The sequence below is a fragment of the Sesamum indicum genome, linkage group LG4, assembly GCF_000512975.1.
Source record: "Sesamum indicum cultivar Zhongzhi No. 13 linkage group LG4, S_indicum_v1.0, whole genome shotgun sequence".
In the NCBI taxonomy this organism is placed as follows: Eukaryota; Viridiplantae; Streptophyta; class Magnoliopsida; order Lamiales; family Pedaliaceae; genus Sesamum; species Sesamum indicum.
In genome coordinates, this window is record NC_026148.1 from 16,170,484 (window position 1) to 16,189,268 (window position 18,785).

An 18,785-nucleotide genomic window follows, 5' to 3' on the forward strand; every position below is an offset into this window, starting at 1 on the left:
AACACTTAAAGTAAATATTTGCGTTCACCTGGACAACTGCTTTTTTATTTTTATTTTTTTTTGCCCAGTAATTTTAAAGAGCATAACTGATTCTCGTTCTGGAGTCACTAATAGAATTAATTGTACATTTCAATGATTTTCCAGTACCTTGACGAAATCTGGTGCTATAACTAAGCAGATGGTTAGTTAAAGAAAGCATCAAATCTTGAAGTGGACTGAACTACAGATGATCAATTCAAGATTCCAAGAAAAAAACAAGATTTCATAAATCATTAAGCAATGCTACATGCACATCAAGAAAAACCAAACACATAAACAAATAAGGTTAACTACCATCTGGCAATAACTTCTATTAGATCAGAAACTTCAGTGTCGCCGCTTCAATCAGCCTCCATTACTCAAAAGACAACATTTGAGTGTTGCGTCGCTGATCAAATCAATCATGCCGGAACACCTATACGAAGCCGCATCCTCCGCGCTCCTAACTTATGAGGCACTCAATCTGTCCATCTTGACTTGATTTACTTTTTAATATAATTGCGCCTAACGGTCATATTCCATTTCTTAAACCTCGCTGAAAGAGTCCAACGGTTAAATTATGTTGAAAACACGTTATAAGGCTCAACAAACGGATATATTTTTTCCGAATCTCATTGTAACACACTATAAGGCCCAACAATGTCATAACCATATTGGAGCTCCTCTAACGATAGCTGCAACACAATCCCAGCTGTATTACACCAACGGCTACAAAAGGAAGAAGGGTCTCATAATTTATTTGTTGATTTCATTCCTTGTGTCTAATCATCTGGTGCTATAATTAAGCGGATGGTTAGTTAAAGAACTCATCAAATCTTGAAATGGATTAAACCACATATGATCAATTCAAGATTTCAAGAAAACAACAAGATTTCAATAAATCATTAAGCAACGCTAAGTGCACTTCAAGAAAAACCAAACACAAACAAATAAAGTTCACTATTTAAAGAAGCCATGTGTCTCTAAGGACTTGCTGCCTTGTTGGTATTTCATTTGCCAATCTGTTTTCTAGAGACCCCTACTAGGACCACCTGCCAGGTGTCCTTGGGCTCTCATGACCCGGGCTTCCTAGGAGCGTTAGAGGCCTCTGGGGATACCATGAGCCTTTAGTTTTTTTATTTTTTGGACCGCTTAGGCTCTTTAAGCTAGTATATTTTTATGCACATTAATTTATATTTTTCAAATTAAATAATTTTGAAGTATTTCTGTTAGTTCATTAATTAGTAAATTCCGAGATTAGACTTTATGCCATGAACTACTTTTTTTTGAAATATTGAAATAAAGTAGTTCAATAATAAAAGATTGTAATCAACAAATTTTATAAACAAAAATTTTAAAGGTTACACTGGTATTTGTAGGAAAAATTTGGAGAAAAGATTTTAAATGATCTAGTATATGAAATAAATAAAAATTGATAATATTCAATGAAATATAATGTAGTTCTGATTAAAATGTACATAAATGGATTTGAATTTGTTTTGAATTTAAATTTATATAAAAATTTCAAATAACTTTTTAGCAATCTGAAACTTAAAAATTCAAATCCAAAGAGAAAAGGGATTCAGGAAAAGCCCAGATGTTGAGATAATTGGGGCAGCCCAATCCCAATTTGTACAAGAAGAGGAGGGAACGGAAGAGAAGAAAAGAGGGGAGAAGAGGACCTCACCGGCGCTGTGGCCTGACGCAGCAGGTGGAACCGCCGCGCCGCTGATAACTTCACGTATGTTTCTGTTGATTGCTTCTGTCAACTAGTCTTGCCCTGTTAATTTGTCACTTCTTCCAAGCTGTTGAGGGGTTTTTTTCTGGTAAGCCGACGGCTGAAAACCCTGATGAAACGGATGTCAGATATTGTCTCTGGCTGTTCTTACTTCTGTTGATCCTTTCTCTTGCCTTTCATGCTCGTGCAGCTTTGACGACCCTCCACTTACGCTCAACCGCAGTTCAAATTTCATTTGGAAAAGAACTCTCAATACACGGGTCTACTTAAATCTTGATTACCCCATTCATCCCTGAAAGGTGTCCGAAAGGTGTTTTGCAATTGTGGCTAAATCTTAGTGGTCGCTTCTTCTCTTGCTGTATAAGGTACTCTAGTATTCGTTTCAGTCTTCCTTTTGAGGCTTTGGGTTCTGATATTTGCATGTGAAGTGAATGTACATTAGTTGAAAAAAAGATATACGAAGTGGGAACTTGGTGAGATATTCATTAATGCATTTTGATGACTCCATTAGAAGCAAAGCAGGGATTTGGCTCTAAATTTAGTTGCTGACATGGAACAAAAACAAAAGACCAGTAGACAATTGGTAGAATTGTAATGCAGTTCATTTAGTTTGAAGGTAAACTGAGTTAATGTAGTTATTGATACTACCCATTTTCATGGTGAGACTCTACATGATTGATGATTCCCAGTTAACTTTGTCAGTAGGTCAGGAACTGGTCATGGGAATTGAATTGATGAAAAGTGTGTTCCGATTTTTGACTGTAAGTGTTCGTACAGACAGATTGTTAAGTTATTGCAAACCCTGAGTTTGACGGAAATCTTGTGTTCTGAGCAAACAACTAACAAGAAAGCTGAAAAATTCTGGAGTGTTGCTCAATTTAATGGGCCCTTGTCGGAGATTTTCACAAATTAGTTAGAGTTTATTTGCTCAAGAGTGCTAAGAGTGAATTATCTCCCTGAACGAGTACATATTGCTTGAAGGAAAATAGTTTTGACACTAATACATAAAGATGGATCTATGTGTAGAATATGGAATGGGTTATCTTAGATCCCATCAGGTGTTAGCACTCACATGTGGTACGGACAAGAGTATCGAAACATAGAAAAGTTGTTCCGAATCCTGTTCTCCACAATGCACACCATGCAACTCAAGGTTCGAGACAGAAGTGCGACAAGGTTTTGCCTGCTTTCCATATGGCACCCTGGCACAGACTGTACATATCAACTACCATGGCTAAAGAATTGACTAAGCAATGTCTTTGTGTAGCTGATCGCTGGAAATATCTTCAAGAGACAAAAGAACATAAAATGAACTAAATTTCTCTATTGTAGCATTTGATCCATCATTTCTGCATTAAGCTATAGGTTAGGGCATTATGCCAATTTTTATTTTAATTTTTTTATTTTATGAAGTTTATCTTGTGTAGCACTAATATTAGGATTATGTGAGATCCTCAGAAATAGATCTCTATATCTGTACATGTTAGGGTAACATTTTCTATTTTACTCTGGATGTTGGTGTGACTCAATGACTTAATTCGTTCTTTGACTTCTTGCTTATGAATGTTCTTTGAATTGGCATTGGATTACATATGTAGTCTGACATTTTCTAACTGTACTTTGAAAATTGCCTTGAATATTTTTCGTTTTTTAATCATATGGTATTAAATTTAGGAAATATTGAGTTTTCACTTGGAGGCTGGCGCTTAATTCATTGGTTCAGTGCAATCACCCTGCTTTGCTAGGCTCTATGTTTCTTTATTTTCTTAATCATTCTTTCATTTTACTAATCTAGAATTAGGATTTTTTCCCTAATCAGTATGCAAAGATTGTATTTGCCACCAAATTGAAATGGTTTAGAGCTTTTGGGAGAACATTTTAAATCCTCACTAATATAGTATCAAATTAGTCTTTATCTGTCCTTGCCTTTTCATTCAATATCTGATGAATTAAGTGCAAAGTTAAGTACCTTTATAAAACAATTCATATGGTTCCCATACATTTGAATAGGTACAATGGTGGGGAGAGTAGAGCGGATATGCCAAGTTTGTGGTAGCAGTGTTGGCTTTACCAGATCTGATGATGGCTTCTTTTACTGTGGTTACTGCAACTCACAAGCAGATGATATCTTTGATACTGGAGTTGATGAGGAGCAGTTTTTCAGTCATTACTCTGCCAATTGCAACCGAGTTCGTCCTGCCAATGCCATTGCTGCAGAACCTATCTCTCAGGTAAAACTCACCACATCTCAATATTTGGACCATCCTGATATTTTGGTGGATGATATGGAAGATGACGGTATGGGTGATGGAGTTGGGCCTAGTGGGCCTAGTGATTTTGGTTCATCCCAAAAGAATTTTAGCTACGAAGACTATTATTCTGAGATTAGGTCAAGATACTTGACAGGGCTACAGGTTATGATCCAATTGCAATGCCAGGCTTTGGTAGAGAAGTTTAATGTGAGCCCTTTAATTATTGGGCTTGTTGGGACTCTATGGTTAAGGTTTTTGGCTTCCACTAGGATTATGGCTGACGAATGGGCAGATCAGGCTGTAAATGATTCCGAGGCTCAGACACAAGGTGGGGCTCAATCTTTTTTGTTTATAAGTGCAAGCGGCTCTGATATTATATTTTCTTGCATTGGTTAAATGAGCTCAAAAGTACCTTGTGATCCATATTGTTGCTAAAAACATGAGATTAGTCACATAGAGGACAAACATGCAACAATGACAATTTTCATGATTGCTTTTCTCATTAACATTTGCATTCAGCATAAACTTGAAATGTATTTGAAATCATTCTCCTATCTTTCCAGGGGAAACAGAAGAATTTAAGCCTAGTGCTAAATTTCGTTCAGAACCAGTTAATATTCATGGGAAGCGTGTGGTATATGTCTGGTATAGATCTCTCAGAAGCAAGATACCAATATCTTGTTCTTTAGCTATCTCCTTCCTTGTTTGCCATGTGGCTAGGGAGGGAGTTACCCCACTGGACATGTTGAAGTGGACTCTTGAAGGAAAGCTTCCTTATTTTGCTGCTTTTGGTGAAATTGAGAAGCAGCTTGGGTCTCATTCTGAGGCATGTCCAATCCGTGCCAGTCGTATGTTCAGACCTATCCAAGCCATTTCTTCACAAAAGTTGGAGGCGATGGCAGCTGATATTGCTCAGAAAATCGGTTTGGAGTTGCCTCCAGTTAACTTCTATGCAATTGCTTTCCGCTATTGTAGGCAGTTGTCTCTTCCTGTGAGAGAAATACTTCCTCAGGCATGTCGAGTATGTGAATGGTCTATGCCTTCAGAATTATATCTGTCAGCTAATGAGTTTAGGATTCCTACTCGTGTATGTGTGATGTCGATACTGATTGTGGCAATAAGGATTCTTTTTGACATAAATGGTTATGGAATGTGGGAATTTAGTCTGTCTAATTCGAGTTGTTCATTATCTCAAGTTAAGAATACAGAAACTGAATCTCAAAGCTTTATAAATACGATGGAGAAAGCAGATGAAGACTCATCTTCCAACAATTCACAGTCTTCTGGTGCTAAATCAGAAGTCGCGGATTCTAAATTGAGTGTTGTGGAGCTTCTACAGATTCTAGAAGAAAAATATAATGAACTCAATGATGTACATGGTAATTGTTTATTACAATTGAGAGTGACAATGAATTATAATAAAATGTTTTTGTTTTTAGTTTCTTTGTGTAGTAGTGAAAAAACTCAGCTAGCTTTTTGGCTTTCTTTAACAGCATATTCCTCTGATTTGCCGTCATACCTCCAGTATTGCAAGGATGTAGTCTTTTCTGGTTTATGGCCGTCATATGAGGATCTTGAAGAAGAGAAGTTATTGGAGGAGTTCTGGGACTTTTATCAGAAGCACAAGGTAATTTGGTGAAATTGTAAAGGGTCCTGAAAGACAGCAAAATGCATGCTAAAAGAAACATACGTACGTCTCTGTCTGTCTGTCTCTATGGATATGCATGCATGGCCGCCCGCCTGCTCGTAATCACACCTGATTTGTGCTTGCATCTAAATACAAACATGAGGGAGAACTACCTTCATCATTCACATAGAAATGTAAAAGTACTGCATGTACTCTTCTCGTAGACAACCAACAAGCAATATGGGTAGAATTTGGACTTATGATCATATTTGGAGCCACATGCATATCTATGGATCTAGAATAACTTCATGTCTCATAAGTCCTTGTGGAGGATGTGAACTTACTATCTACAGTTACAAGAATTTTGTCATCATTTTCAAGATCCACATTCACTCACAAACACAAACATATGCATTTATGGATAACCATTTCCATATTGGACTGTCAGGAACTCTCATAATAGTAGGCTATCTTTTATCTTCCCTTTAATTCTAGATGGCTTTAGTCTTAATCTTTTGGTTGCCTTGGGTATACTTTTGCGTTTGCTTTAATTCTTTTTGTGGTGAATTATCAGCTTTACAAAATACCGAATCAGCAGGACAGTTCCTCATGCAATTTAAAAGCTTTAAAACGACAGTCTATCTACGACTTTTGACATCCTCAGGTTTCAGGGTTCTGGGACATCAGATCATCAAGGAGATGCCCATCAAAGTAGACCAGATGAAGTTGAGAAAACAAGGAGTATTGATCAAAATTCAGCAAGTTGCACTCAATCTCCAGAAGAGTCCCCCAAAGATAAGGCAATAAGGCAATTGAAGTTGGACATGGAAGAAAACAAGTTCTGCTATATTCCACCAAGGATTAAGGTGAAGAGGAAAGACTATCTCCATTATGCTAGGAGACGGAAAGACGTGTATATTTATGCAGTTCACGCTGATTACTATATCTTGCTTCGAGCTTGTGCTAAGGCTGCCCAAGTTGAACCCAGGGTCATGCATATTGCAGTATTGGGTTTAGAGAGGAGATTGCGTTGGCTGGAAAACAGGATGGATGCTTCATTGAAGGTCAAACTAAATCTTAACGGTGTTTGTGATTTCTGCAAAGATGAGTTTGTGCAAAATGGCGGGAGTGATCCTATGGATTTAAAAACTTGACACTATTTAATCTGTCTCTCTCTTAGTTTGAGCTTCCATGCAGAAGTTTTATTTTCTCAAACGAACAATTTGTAGTACAGAACAGTGGAAAGCGATGTAAATAGAGGAAGGAAGAGAAATGGGGCTACGTGTTTTCTGTTGTCAAGAAAGTTCCCTATCAATTCAAGAATCACACGTATTTCTTTGTCCTTTGACATAAAGAGTTTCAAGAATTGTACTAATTTACTTTTCTTGATTTTTGTATGTTATGATGTGATAATATCTTGAATATTTTCAGGAGTAGTGAATGAGAAAGATTTTTTTTTTTTAAACGATGAATTATTATTTTTGAGTAAATTAATTGCAATTATTTATATTTAACTATTACGATAATTATAAAAATTATATATCAATTATCAAATAACTATACTTGAAGGTGTACCATGGGCTGGGTTGATCGAGGATTGACACAGATCAGTTGAAAAAGTTTGGGCCAGAATTAGTCCACTATTGCTTTTTGAACTTGAGCTGTTATTTTTTAACTCGACCCACTGCACATCTTAAACTAAATATAATTAATAATTAGTATTAAAGTAAACAACATCTATTTAATAGCACTTTACACATTGATAAGGTACAATTCTATAATTTTATAGTCATAAGATATGAGAATAAATAAAAAAAATTAAATAATAAGAGGTTGAGAGAATAGCTGCTCTTTCTCTTTCCATCTTAAACAAGTATTTTGATTTGAGTTTTGGAATTGCAAATTAAATAATGATCATTACCGATTAAAACACTAGTAGTATAATAAATGCAACCTCAACCTCCCCTTTTATTATGCATTATATTTTATTATTATTATACCTTAAATCCATAAATTAAATATTAATATTGTTAATTTTAAATAAATATATTCACGCATCTTATTTTTTTTTGCGTTTAATACAAGAATTCAGAGTTGAAAAAGATGAAATTCAATACAAATACAACACGCAATTTAATACTACCGAATAGGATAAATATTTTCATTGAAAATCTTAAATTCATTCATCGAATATTTCTATTAGTTGACCTAACTTCAAGTTAATAAAATAAAATATCGAAACAATTCTTTTATTTTTAAGAGTGAATTACGATGGACTTTCTTAAATTTATCATAATTATAATATTTTTGATTATTTAAAAATTTTTATAAATAATTTTTTAAAATTAATAGATGTGCTGGCATAGTATTTATTAGATTATTATTAATTTTAAAAAATATTAATATTTATATTTTTTTAAACAAAAGGGTTTATATAATTAGAATTGTAATTTATCCTATTTTTCATAAAATATATTTTCAAGAATTGGATAAGTGCCACCTATGCAATTTTCTAGCAAAATCCAATTCCGTTCTATAAAGTGATCTTCCACCTCCAAACACAACTCCAACTACCCTCAACTGTACACTCAACGTAACCCCAACACCCTACCCATTCGGGTCATTTTCCCGGGCCCTCGTGGTGATGATGCTCCGAGACCACTGCTGTTGTTGCTATGGAGCTCCAAGCTCCGATTCAGCAGACATTGCCGACCGCGACCCAGTTCTGCTTGTGTCGGGTATCGGTGGTTCAATCCTCCATTCCAAGAGGAAGAAATTCGGGTTCCAAACCCGGGTGTGGGTCCGGATTTTGTTGGCTGATTTGGAGTTCAAGAAGAAGATTTGGTCTATTTACAATCCTGAAACAGGTTCTTGTTTCTGGGTTTTTCTTTTAAATGTGCTATCTTTATTGGGCTCTATTTAACTCTGCTGATGTTGTTGCTGTTGTTTCTGTAAACTTTGCAGGGTATACGGAGCCATTGGACGACAGTGCTGAGATAGTTGTGCCTCAAGATGATTATGGGCTTTATGCCATTGATATTTTGGACCCTTCGATAGTAAGCTTTTGTTTTTAGTTTTTGGTGTGGTTATTTTGCTTTTCTACATTTCTAGTTGCTTCATGTCCGCGCCATCACAATTTTGCTGCCATCTTTTTCGTTTTTTGATGAATTATTTTTTATTTTCTCTTTTATAAGTGGGGTTTGATTCTGGATGGTTAAAGTATGATGCTTGGTTGAAGATTGAATTTGTTCTGTTTGTTTCAACTGGCTGGCACCGAAATCGTTTCTCAGACCAGAGAAAGCATAAAATGAAAAAAGAAGACAGCTCTTTAAGCCCGGAAATTTGTGTGATTTCTTGCACGGTTTTGTAGAAATGACAATTGACAGCACGCCAGCTTACCAGGATAACAAGGTTAATAGTATTTTGTGATCAACACCAACTTCATTTCTTGGGTCGAACAAATTTGGCAAGTTCTTTCAGGTTTGTTTTGTGATACTTGATCGAATCGGTTTTGCTTGTGTGCCCTCTAATGTCTAACTAGACTACTTGGCTGACTTTAGCTGCCTTTGCCTACGGTCTCTTCTCCAAGCTAGCAACTGTAAAAGTTATTAGTGGCAAGAAAGTTGTTTAGCGAGACGAGATAAAAACGAATAACAAAATTATTTTACTTGGATGGATTCATCAATGTGCATGGTGATTACGGCTGTTTGGATTTTAATTTTATATAAAAGAGAGGGATGTAAACTCATTTATTTCCTCGAATGTAAACATTGTCTCGGTGCAAGATATCTGAGGTCAGTCCTGATAATAGATTGTAGAAGTGAATTCTTTAAATATAAAGGTTTGCATGGAACTGTCTTCAAATGTGCTGCCAATAGCAAGGAATTCCATAGTTCCTGATTAGTGAAGAAGATGCATTTTCTACTTTAGCAGTTGTCTTCTGTGGTGCCAAGTACCTTACAAGTGATTGCTCTCCAAAATTCTTAGAGTCAATTCTCTGGCAAACAATTTACTCATAAAATTGTTAGTTTCTGTATGAAACTATTTCTCTGTGTTCATTCATTTTTGTTTTGGAATCTGATTGAATGTTCTATGCTGGAAATTATTTTAATGTACTATCTCTAGTTAATATGATGTTCCGAGTTTTGCTGCATTCTGGTAGCATCTTTGTCTCTTTTCCCTTCTCTTACAGAACAATTTCTTATGTTATCTTTCTTGACATTCCAGTTTGTAAAGTGTCTACATTTGACCGATGTGTACCATTTTCATGATATGATTGACATGCTTGTTGGATGTGGGTATAAGAAAGGAACAACATTGTTCGGATATGGTTACGATTTTCGGCAAAGCAATAGGTAGTTAGGTTACCTGGTTTATTTCCTACTATGATATGTTTTATTTTTCAGTCAGTGCGTCTAATATTAAGCTTGCTACTTTTTCTTTAATCAAATCTATTAGGAGGAGTTTCACTTATTTATTCTATGGTTGCAGAATTGGTCAGTTGATGAATGGCCTAAAAGAAAGACTGGAGACTGCATATAAAGCTTCAGGAGGAAGGAAAGTTAACATAATTTCGCACTCAATGGGTGGATTGCTAGTGTCGTGTTTTATATCTCTATATGGTGATGTATGTTTAACTCTTTTCTTGAACTTCTGCTGCATTATATTTCTTTCTGATCTTCCATCAGTTAAATGAACTCTCTGCTTCCTCTTGCCATGTAATAATTTTTCTGATTTTCTTAAACAAATTGATACTTTTATTAATGGCTTATGTGGAGGCTTAATGGTGAATTAACCTTCAAAATGCAGATCTTTTCCAAGTATGTAAATAAGTGGATCACCATTGCCACTCCCTTCCAAGGTACTCTTTGCATCTTGTTCTGTATCAGTTTGTCACACACTGATTTGGAAAGGTATAATTTTTTGAACATGCTATCTTTCTGAGTTTCTGTGATGGATCGCAAAGCCACCAGATAGGGGTCTTCCATGTATCGTCATCACCAACACATCAGACATATACATGCACAATACCCTAATACTACTACAACATTCTAACTGATAATGAGAAGTATATTTCTTCAAGCATCCCATATCAGTTACATTACAGTTATAGGTGGACTAAGGTGGGTCTCCTTCATAACAGGTTCTGGGTTGTAGTTCTACTATATTTTTAATGCTATTTCATGGCAAAAAATGTCGAAATTTCTTCTTCATCAGCTATGAAGATGGTTTTGACCATGTAAATCTTGAGTTCACTCATTATCCTCATGTGACTTAATTGGATATTTTCCTCAGACTGATCTTCTAGCTTTGGAATTCTGTTAGGTCTCCTCTTTACTTCTGCTGGTGAAACACTGAACTTACACAGAGATACTAATTTACTTTGAACAGGTGCCCCAGGATGCATCAACGACTCTATACTCACTGGAATGCAGTTTGTTGAGGGTTTTGAAAGCTACTTTTTTGTATCAAGATGGTCAATGCATCAATTGGTAATCTTCCTTGCTCAAGAAAGTGTTGTTTGTAAATATGACAGTTAAATTGTGTGCCTGTATTTTTTACGATGGGCCTTCATAAGTTTCCAATCTGGTACTTGAGGATCTTTTCCTCTTCTTTTCTATTAATTTTCTCCCTTTCATCCGATATAGTTTTCTGTAATGTGGGATGCAGAAAAAATTTGCTAGTATCATGTTGAGGTAGGCCAAAAAAGCAAGATATGCCAATACATAAGTTAGTATGTCAATTATACTCTAACTATTGAAGAAGGTGCAAAAAAGAGTGAGCTCATGTAAAGATAAGGAATTCCACCCATGATTTCTAAATTATCACATTTAGTTCTTCACTGGATTATCTTAGTTTAGTATTGTTTCTTGATATAGTTTTAGTTCCTTCTTTCTCTTGTCATTCAACTTGACCTTGTTGTTATGTGTTTAGCTGGTTGAGTGCCCATCTGTTTACGAAATGTTGCCAAACCCGAATTTCAATTGGAAGAAGCAACCAGAGATTCAAGTATGGCGAAAGCACTCTAAGGAAGGAGAAACTTCTGTTGTATTGGAATCCTATGGCCGTCACGAATGTGTGACTCTTTTTGAAGAAGCATTAAAAAACAATGAGGTACTTAGTTTTTATTCTTATTAGTAGCTAGTTGAGTAACGTAGCTTGAAATTGATGAGGAATCAAGTATTTCCTCCATTATTCGAGTTATATAGTTTAATGCTTATATTAAACTTCGTCGGTCTTGTTTTTTTCCTACTGATCATCCTGTTCCTTGACATGTGCATATATTCCTTTATGTTTATAAAAATGTCAGCAGACAAAATAAATGAGAAACTTAAGTTTGGATCCAACGAGTCAGACCTTTTTGGATGAGTCTGCTTGACTGTTGCCGCTTTTGGCTATATTCTCATTGACGGGGTCCTTGTGTGATTTTTCAATTGTTTCTTCTATTTATTTAATTCCTATGTGATTATATTGCTTCAATTATATGCATCGAACAAAGAAGAGCCGGGTCGATGGCATCAAAAAGGCAGTGTCCTGCGCCTTCTATAGATTCAGTAGTTGCGGATTCATTCTGAATTAAGAGATAAACAGTAATATATTTTTCCTTTACATAACCGGGAGCTACTTTTAGTTTAGCTATATCTCTTGGGTGGTTCCGCAATTGTTTCAATTATTGATCCTTGAGGATTATGTTATTAACATTTCTATTTCTTCTCATTTTGTAGCTAAAGTATGACGGAAAAACAGTGGCTCTCCCTTTCAACTTGGCGATTCTTAAATGGGCTGCTGGTACCCGGGAAGTTCTCGATGAAACTCAGATTCCCAAGGGTATTTCTTTCTACAACATATACGGAACATCTTTCGACACACCTTTTGACGTTTGGTAGGTAACTCAATATCACATCTTTCACTTGATCTCTACATTGGGAAAGCTTTGTTGGACCTAGATATGTTTACATTGTCTCTCCCTCTTGCAGCTACGGTTCAGAATCTTCTCCCATCGACCAGCTATCTGAGATATGTCATACAACGGTAAGCGATCCGTGTATTTCTCATACTATCTGGTTGCACAAGTAAAGCATCCAATACATGCATGCACACATACAAATATATCTTATTTTGGTGGTTCGCAGATGCATTGAGATTAAGTTTTATTTTGCAGAATCCATCTTTATGCAACAACAGTGATTCCTATAGTATTCATTTCTTTTAACCAATTACAGTCCTGCATATGTTCAGCTTCATGACGACATATTTTTCCTGTAAAACTACTTATGTGAGACTTTGTTATTTGTTCAGCCAGAGTACTCCTATGTAGATGGTGATGGAACTGTCCCCTCCGAATCAGCAATGGTACAATGCCTTCTGCTCTGGTTGCTACTTTTACAATTTTGACAACAATACATTATATAGGGACCATCGCATGGTACATCATATCCAAAATCCCCAGCAGTCATGGTTTATGATACAAATATTCAGACGAAATATGCAATGTGCAACACTTTTTTAGGTAAAATCGAGGTCTTTTAACACTACATGTAAATCTTCAGACTATGAACATAATCAGTGCATTTTTATATTAAGTGAAAACACATTGCTGGTCAGTTTTAACGACATTGCATAGATGAGCGTAGTGCCTACATACCGAATTCTCTGTGAACAATCCTTCACACACACACACACACATATATATATTTTTTAAGAAGAAGCAATTTCATGTTGACCGGGCACGATCTTGATTGCACGTTGTGCAGGCGGATAAATTTGATGCAGTAGAAAGAGTAGGAGTTGGTGCAAGTCACCGGGGACTGTTAAAGGATGAGAATGTATTTGAGCTTGTGAAGAAGTGGTTAGGAGTTTCTGGAAAGGCGAGGGCGCGCTATTCCAAGACTTCAAAAGTTATGGATGCATGATATGTAATTCTGAGGAGGGTTGACAGTGTCTGTACAGACATCTGAAATATTCTTGGGAGCTTCTAAGAATAAATGGGGTAATTCCATCTGAAAACCTCATGTATGTCTGTCTGTATGTATTCTCAGACATTTTGGGTTCATTGTCTAAATTAATGGAACCTCAAACTCTTTGCATTCTATTTCACTTAATAGATTGTCGGGTTTGGACGACTGTGTTCTACTCTTACATCTTATACCATAATTTTAGACAAAAAATTATATCAAAATTGTTGGCTTTCTCATCATTTAACGTACATACATAGAGTTAATCATATGATGAAAGGGATCCATAAGTCCATATATAAATGTATGTGGGTGAGGTTGCATGTTTGGATCCATCCCATTAGAATAATTATTAATCTGTCCATACATTATTAGGTTGTCAGTGACCATCTTGTAACTACTAGGTTTTAGATATTGGTCTCAACATCACATATATTTTATTTTAATTTTTTAATTCAATACATATAGAATTAATAAATGAATACACAGATACAAATGTGAAGCAAGAATCAACTTAGGCCAGGGGGTGGCTTGGCTCTGCAATCAACACTATACATTAATTTCTACATGAGATAATTAAGATATTAATACATGTACGTATATATATACGTGTAAGTATGTATGTATTTTTACAGTTTCAAGAACAAGAGTTGTTGTTTCGAATTACGATATATATGTTTTCATGTGATGATTTTACAAGTTGAAGAATCGGACTTTGTTTTCTTTCGTCTGTATATATATATATATATATCATTGATTGAATAGTATAAGAAAAAGAACATGAGTTGATATATATATATAGATACAAAATCTCTTTTTAATTAACAAAAAGCAAATCTGCGTGCTACTACTATATATATAGGCCATGCATGAGCATGTCTCACACATACACACACATGTGTGTGTGTGAAAGAGATACATATATATATATATATGTATAGAAGAAAGAAGAGTGGTGGTGGGAGGTGGAAGTTTCAAGGGTGGTCCAAGTCAAAAAAAGGGTTGGAATCCCAACATGGGTGGTGGGAGGTGAAATTTTCAAGGGTGGTCCAAGTCAAAAAAAGGGTTGGAATCCCAACATGCTGTTTACCCCCCCACCCCCACCCCTCACCTGCTTAATTATATGAGTCTTCATCATCATCAAATCAACATGTATATATATGCATCAAAACCAATGAGATGAAAGAAAATGAGGATTCCCAGGGCTTTGATTTTGCTGTAAACAAACAAACAAACTGGTTTGTATTTAGCGTTTCTTTCACCATTCACACACATGCAAATCAAACCCTATTTCTGGAGATGGCGACTTATAGCTAATTACACGTTTTCAAGTATTATTTTCCATTTATAGAAATACCCACCTTCTTCATTCTTCATCCATATCAACCCTAAACACCCTTTTTTGTATGCTCGGACAAAATTGCATTTCAAGTCCCCTATTATACCAAATATGTCAATATTTTAGAATCCTATTATACCACCAACATTTTTTGTTTCACATGATACATTTGATATCAATACGCCCGTTTTATCAAAAAATATTAATCATGTTCAAGAAACGTGATTTTATCGTCTATTTTGCATGGAAGTTGGACTGTGGGGCTAAATGTGTGGAAAAAATCCCATCATATAATAAGTATGAAATATAATTAAGAATTTTAAAATCCATTAAAATTATTAATTATAACAATTAGATGCATCCAGGGTAGAATAATTAATATGAATAAAAAGAGGGAAATCCTTTTATCTTGGGCACTTTTATTAATTAAGTAATAAAAAGAGGGTGTAAATGTAATTAAGGCAGGCAGGCACGAGCATGGCGACAAAACATTGACTTGCATTTAAGGCTGTGCAACCAAGGAATTAATTCAAATCATATATTTATTAATTATTAGAATATTATTATATATAAATTGAAATAGTAATGGTTTCCGAGGAGGCACGGGTGCTCCGACGATTTCTCCAACACAATCCCACTTCCCACCACTCCCTCTCTCTCTCTCTCTCTACACATATATTTGTAACTATCTACTCTACACATTGTAACTATCTGCATGCCTCTATTTAAACTATTCCAATCTCTATTGGGTTTGGGTCTGGGTCCCCACAGTTTTCTTCGGATTTTTTTTATAATTAAGAAATTATATTTAATATTTTTAATGTTTATTTTCGTATAATAATTAAATAGATCAGTAAGTTTTTGTTTAAATTTATAGATATTAATAAAAAAATTGAATAAAGAATCATGTTTACTCTTGACTAACTTATATTGACTTATTGTAAGTCAAACAAATTTTTCTGACCAAACTATTCTTATAAGATGTAAGTGTATCTCCTTACATGTACTAGCGTCATGCATAGAAAGATGTATAAGGGTAGTTTTGTCAGAAAAAATAAATTGTTTGACACACAATAAATTAGTAATAAGTCAATTGGGGGTAAATATGAATTTCATTTAAAATCTTTTTTGGTTAATATCAACAAATTTGATTAATTTTAACTAGGGGGTCTGTTTATTAAACGAAAACAAACTTCATAGATGCTAGATGTAATTTTTTTTAAATCATAATATATTTTGTGTATAATTACACCAAATTTCAGAAAAAAAATGTAATTATCCTATAATTATATTATATATAATAAAATCAAGTATAAAAGTTGTTATAATTAATAAGAACTAATGACAAAAAATTGGGCACAATCAACAAAGTCATAATTCAGGTCATATGGGGCTCCATCATTTCCTCTTGCTTGTTACCTGCTTCCATTTCCTTCTCCCATATCCTACCCTACCTAACCCCCCTCTAAAGATTATAAGAATAATTAGATACTCTGTTTCTGATCATAATGACTAAAGTATATAAATGTATAGAAAATATATAATAATCACATTAATTAATAAATATTTGTAATGCCACATTTGCTTCATATATATAATCTTTTAATAGAAAATGATGGCAGCAGCTTATAATTATTAAACATATTATCAACAAGATTTTCCCACTTGAGATGTCCATTTGACCACCGACCTCAAAAAGTGGTAAGAAAACAAGACATAATATAAATAATTTTAATTTCCAATCAACTATGATTTTGAATCCTTTATTAGCATATTTGAATAATTATGATTTTCTTAATTAATCACTAATCTAATTTGGAATTTACATTTGTAAATTGGAATCCTTGAATCAGGCAAGGGCAAGGGCAAGGGCAATCTAATGAGCGATTAGATAGTTTTATAAAAGTCCAAAAGGGTAATCTGGCGATATAGACTTGTTGGAATGTTTTTAATTAAGATCCTCCAATGTTTATATCAGTTAGATGCATGTGAAATTGAAGAAAAAGATGAAGAATATTTTTTTAATAAATGACTTACCTTAGCCCAAGAATGGTTCACCTTCAAAACAAATAAAATTATTAGAATTTTTTACCCCAAAATAATTTTAAAAAAATAAAATGACTAATTAACTTACGTGCCACCTCAGCTGCCGACGTCCGCTTTCTTGTAGCATCTGGCAAAAAGTTTCATATGTTTAAGAGGCCGACCGAGCTCTACCTCCTGTAGAAAAATTAAACAATTAGAATAATATTTATAAAATAATGATAAGACTTAAAAAAAAAACGTAATGAACTTACCATTTTAATCGCCGCCTAGTTCACCTTATTCTTCGCCGACCCTTTTTGGAAGTCCGCATTGGCCCAGTACACCTAGAGTTGTAGTAAGACCTCGTTGGCTAGCCAAAGTGCTTGACCAAGTTCCTTAGGCGATGGCGAATTTCTTCTGTATATGCCAGCCTACATGTGGAAGACGCGAAACATGGGCTCATCGTCACAATTCCACCAGCAGGTCATCTACAATAAGAAAATTAAAGAAAATATTAGTAAAATTCATTAAAGAATTTAGATTATAGTATAATACCAAATTGAGAATAAGGTACATTACCTTCATATCATCTAACCAAAAATGTTGGTGCTCTGTCGGCACCTGCCTCATACATGCTTACGGGTGGGGATAATGTCCTCGCACCACCGCATTGTTGTGCTCGTGGAAGCGACGGTTAGACCTAAAAAGACATATTAGTTGTTGATTTTTCAAATAAAATAATACTAAAAAAATATTTATAGAAAAATTTACCTCGCGTCACCGAGGCTAATATACTGGCACGCTGATAGTGGGGGGACTACTGGTTGTGCTGGTGTGGAGCAGCCCACGGATGGGCAAGATCAGCTATTGGTGCGCAGATGGTTGTACGACTTCCTCAGTTGCCGGTGCCACACCAGATGGTCCAGCATCATCTGAAGTCTACTGGGTGGTTGATTGTCCCATAGTGTCAGGTGGTGGGGGTGATAAAAAATTGCTTCTCCAACCAGAAAAGCATCAGACGGCACGGATGAAAGTTGCGGGCCACGATAGTTGCCACGGCCACATCTACGTCCTCAACCACATGGTACATGAGGCATACCGCTAGACATAATCTATACAAATTATTGAGAAGTATTAGTTTTTGTAATTGTTGAAAAAACTTTCCTAATTCAATAATTATTAAAGCGAATATACTAGTTCTTACATATTGGAAATATTATTGACATTATTATGAATATAATAATATTATTAGAAATATTAGTATAAGGTTCTGATTATTGATATTGTTATGTAAGTAATATTATTTATTGAAAATATTAATTAGTCTAAGATTGTGACTAGTGATATTGTTATGTAAATAATATTATTATCGAAAATATTAATTAGTCTATGGTTGTGATTATTAATATTGTTATGTAATAATATTATTATTGAAAATATTAATTAGTCTAAGGTTGTGGTTATTGATATTTGTTATTTTAAATAATACTATAGGAAGTATTAGCCTCATTTTATGATTATCGATATTATTACATAATAATGTTATTATTTATAATACTTATCTAATTTTATAATTATTGATATTGTTATGTAAATAATATTGTTATTGGAATTATTAGCCTCATTTTTATGATTATTTTAATTATTATGTTATTAATTTCTATTATGCTAAAATGTGTAATAAGTTCATTAATTTTCTAAATAATTACACACATTTCACAATAATTTACAGAAACTACACAATAATTATTAAAATAACACAATTACACAATAATTACCAAAATTACATAATATTTTCCGAAATTACACAACTACACAATAATTATAAATA

The 18,785-nt window shown here is 34.5% G+C and overlaps 2 protein-coding genes across 6 annotated transcripts; both read left to right on the top strand.

The window, feature by feature from the left end:
- Positions 1,592-7,059, top strand: LOC105161220 (TATA box-binding protein-associated factor RNA polymerase I subunit B). Of its 4 annotated transcripts, none has more exons than XM_011078837.2 (6): positions 1,592-1,844; positions 1,947-2,121; positions 3,767-4,336; positions 4,572-5,387; positions 5,502-5,635; positions 6,307-7,059. In XM_011078837.2, the coding sequence occupies exons 3-6, from the start codon at positions 3,772-3,774 to the stop codon at positions 6,787-6,789; spliced, it is 1,998 nt and encodes a 665-aa protein (XP_011077139.1). In that variant the 5' UTR covers positions 1,592-1,844; positions 1,947-2,121; positions 3,767-3,771; the 3' UTR covers positions 6,790-7,059. The 4 variants fall into 4 exon arrangements, with proteins under 4 accessions (XP_011077139.1, XP_011077140.1, XP_011077143.1 ...); XM_011078838.2 differs by having other exon boundaries at positions 1,592-1,759; XM_011078841.2 differs by having other exon boundaries at positions 6,300-6,490.
- LOC105161221 (phospholipase A(1) LCAT3-like) lies at positions 8,195-13,759 on the top strand. 2 transcript variants are annotated; one of them, XR_002286883.1, is made up of 11 exons: positions 8,195-8,502; positions 8,600-8,691; positions 9,863-9,990; positions 10,127-10,262; positions 10,445-10,496; positions 11,027-11,127; positions 11,570-11,749; positions 12,361-12,518; positions 12,613-12,667; positions 12,935-13,145; positions 13,390-13,524. XR_002286883.1 is itself a non-coding variant. In XM_011078842.2 (11 exons), exons 1-11 carry the CDS (start codon positions 8,280-8,282, stop codon positions 13,546-13,548), a joined length of 1,338 nt encoding a protein of 445 aa, XP_011077144.1. In that variant the 5' UTR covers positions 8,196-8,279; the 3' UTR covers positions 13,549-13,759. The 2 variants fall into 2 exon arrangements, 1 of the variants encoding a protein (XP_011077144.1); XM_011078842.2 differs by having other exon boundaries at positions 8,196-8,502; positions 12,935-12,988; positions 13,390-13,759.

Excerpts from the sequence above, each read along its gene's own strand:
- LOC105161220 (XM_011078837.2), top strand. The coding sequence starts at position 3,772 with ATGGTGGGGAGAGTAGAGCGGATATGCCAAGTTTGTGGTAGCAGTGTT. Across the intron at positions 4,337-4,571 it reads TTCCGAGGCTCAGACACAAG|GGGAAACAGAAGAATTTAAG; the intron begins GTGGGGCTCAAT and ends CTATCTTTCCAG. Across the intron at positions 5,636-6,306 it reads ACTTTTATCAGAAGCACAAG|GGTTCTGGGACATCAGATCA; the intron begins GTAATTTGGTGA and ends CTCAGGTTTCAG.
- LOC105161221 (XM_011078842.2), top strand. The coding sequence starts at position 8,280 with ATGATGCTCCGAGACCACTGCTGTTGTTGCTATGGAGCTCCAAGCTCC. Across the intron at positions 9,991-10,126 it reads GATTTTCGGCAAAGCAATAG|AATTGGTCAGTTGATGAATG; the intron begins GTAGTTAGGTTA and ends CTATGGTTGCAG. Across the intron at positions 10,497-11,026 it reads CATTGCCACTCCCTTCCAAG|GTGCCCCAGGATGCATCAAC; the intron begins GTACTCTTTGCA and ends TACTTTGAACAG.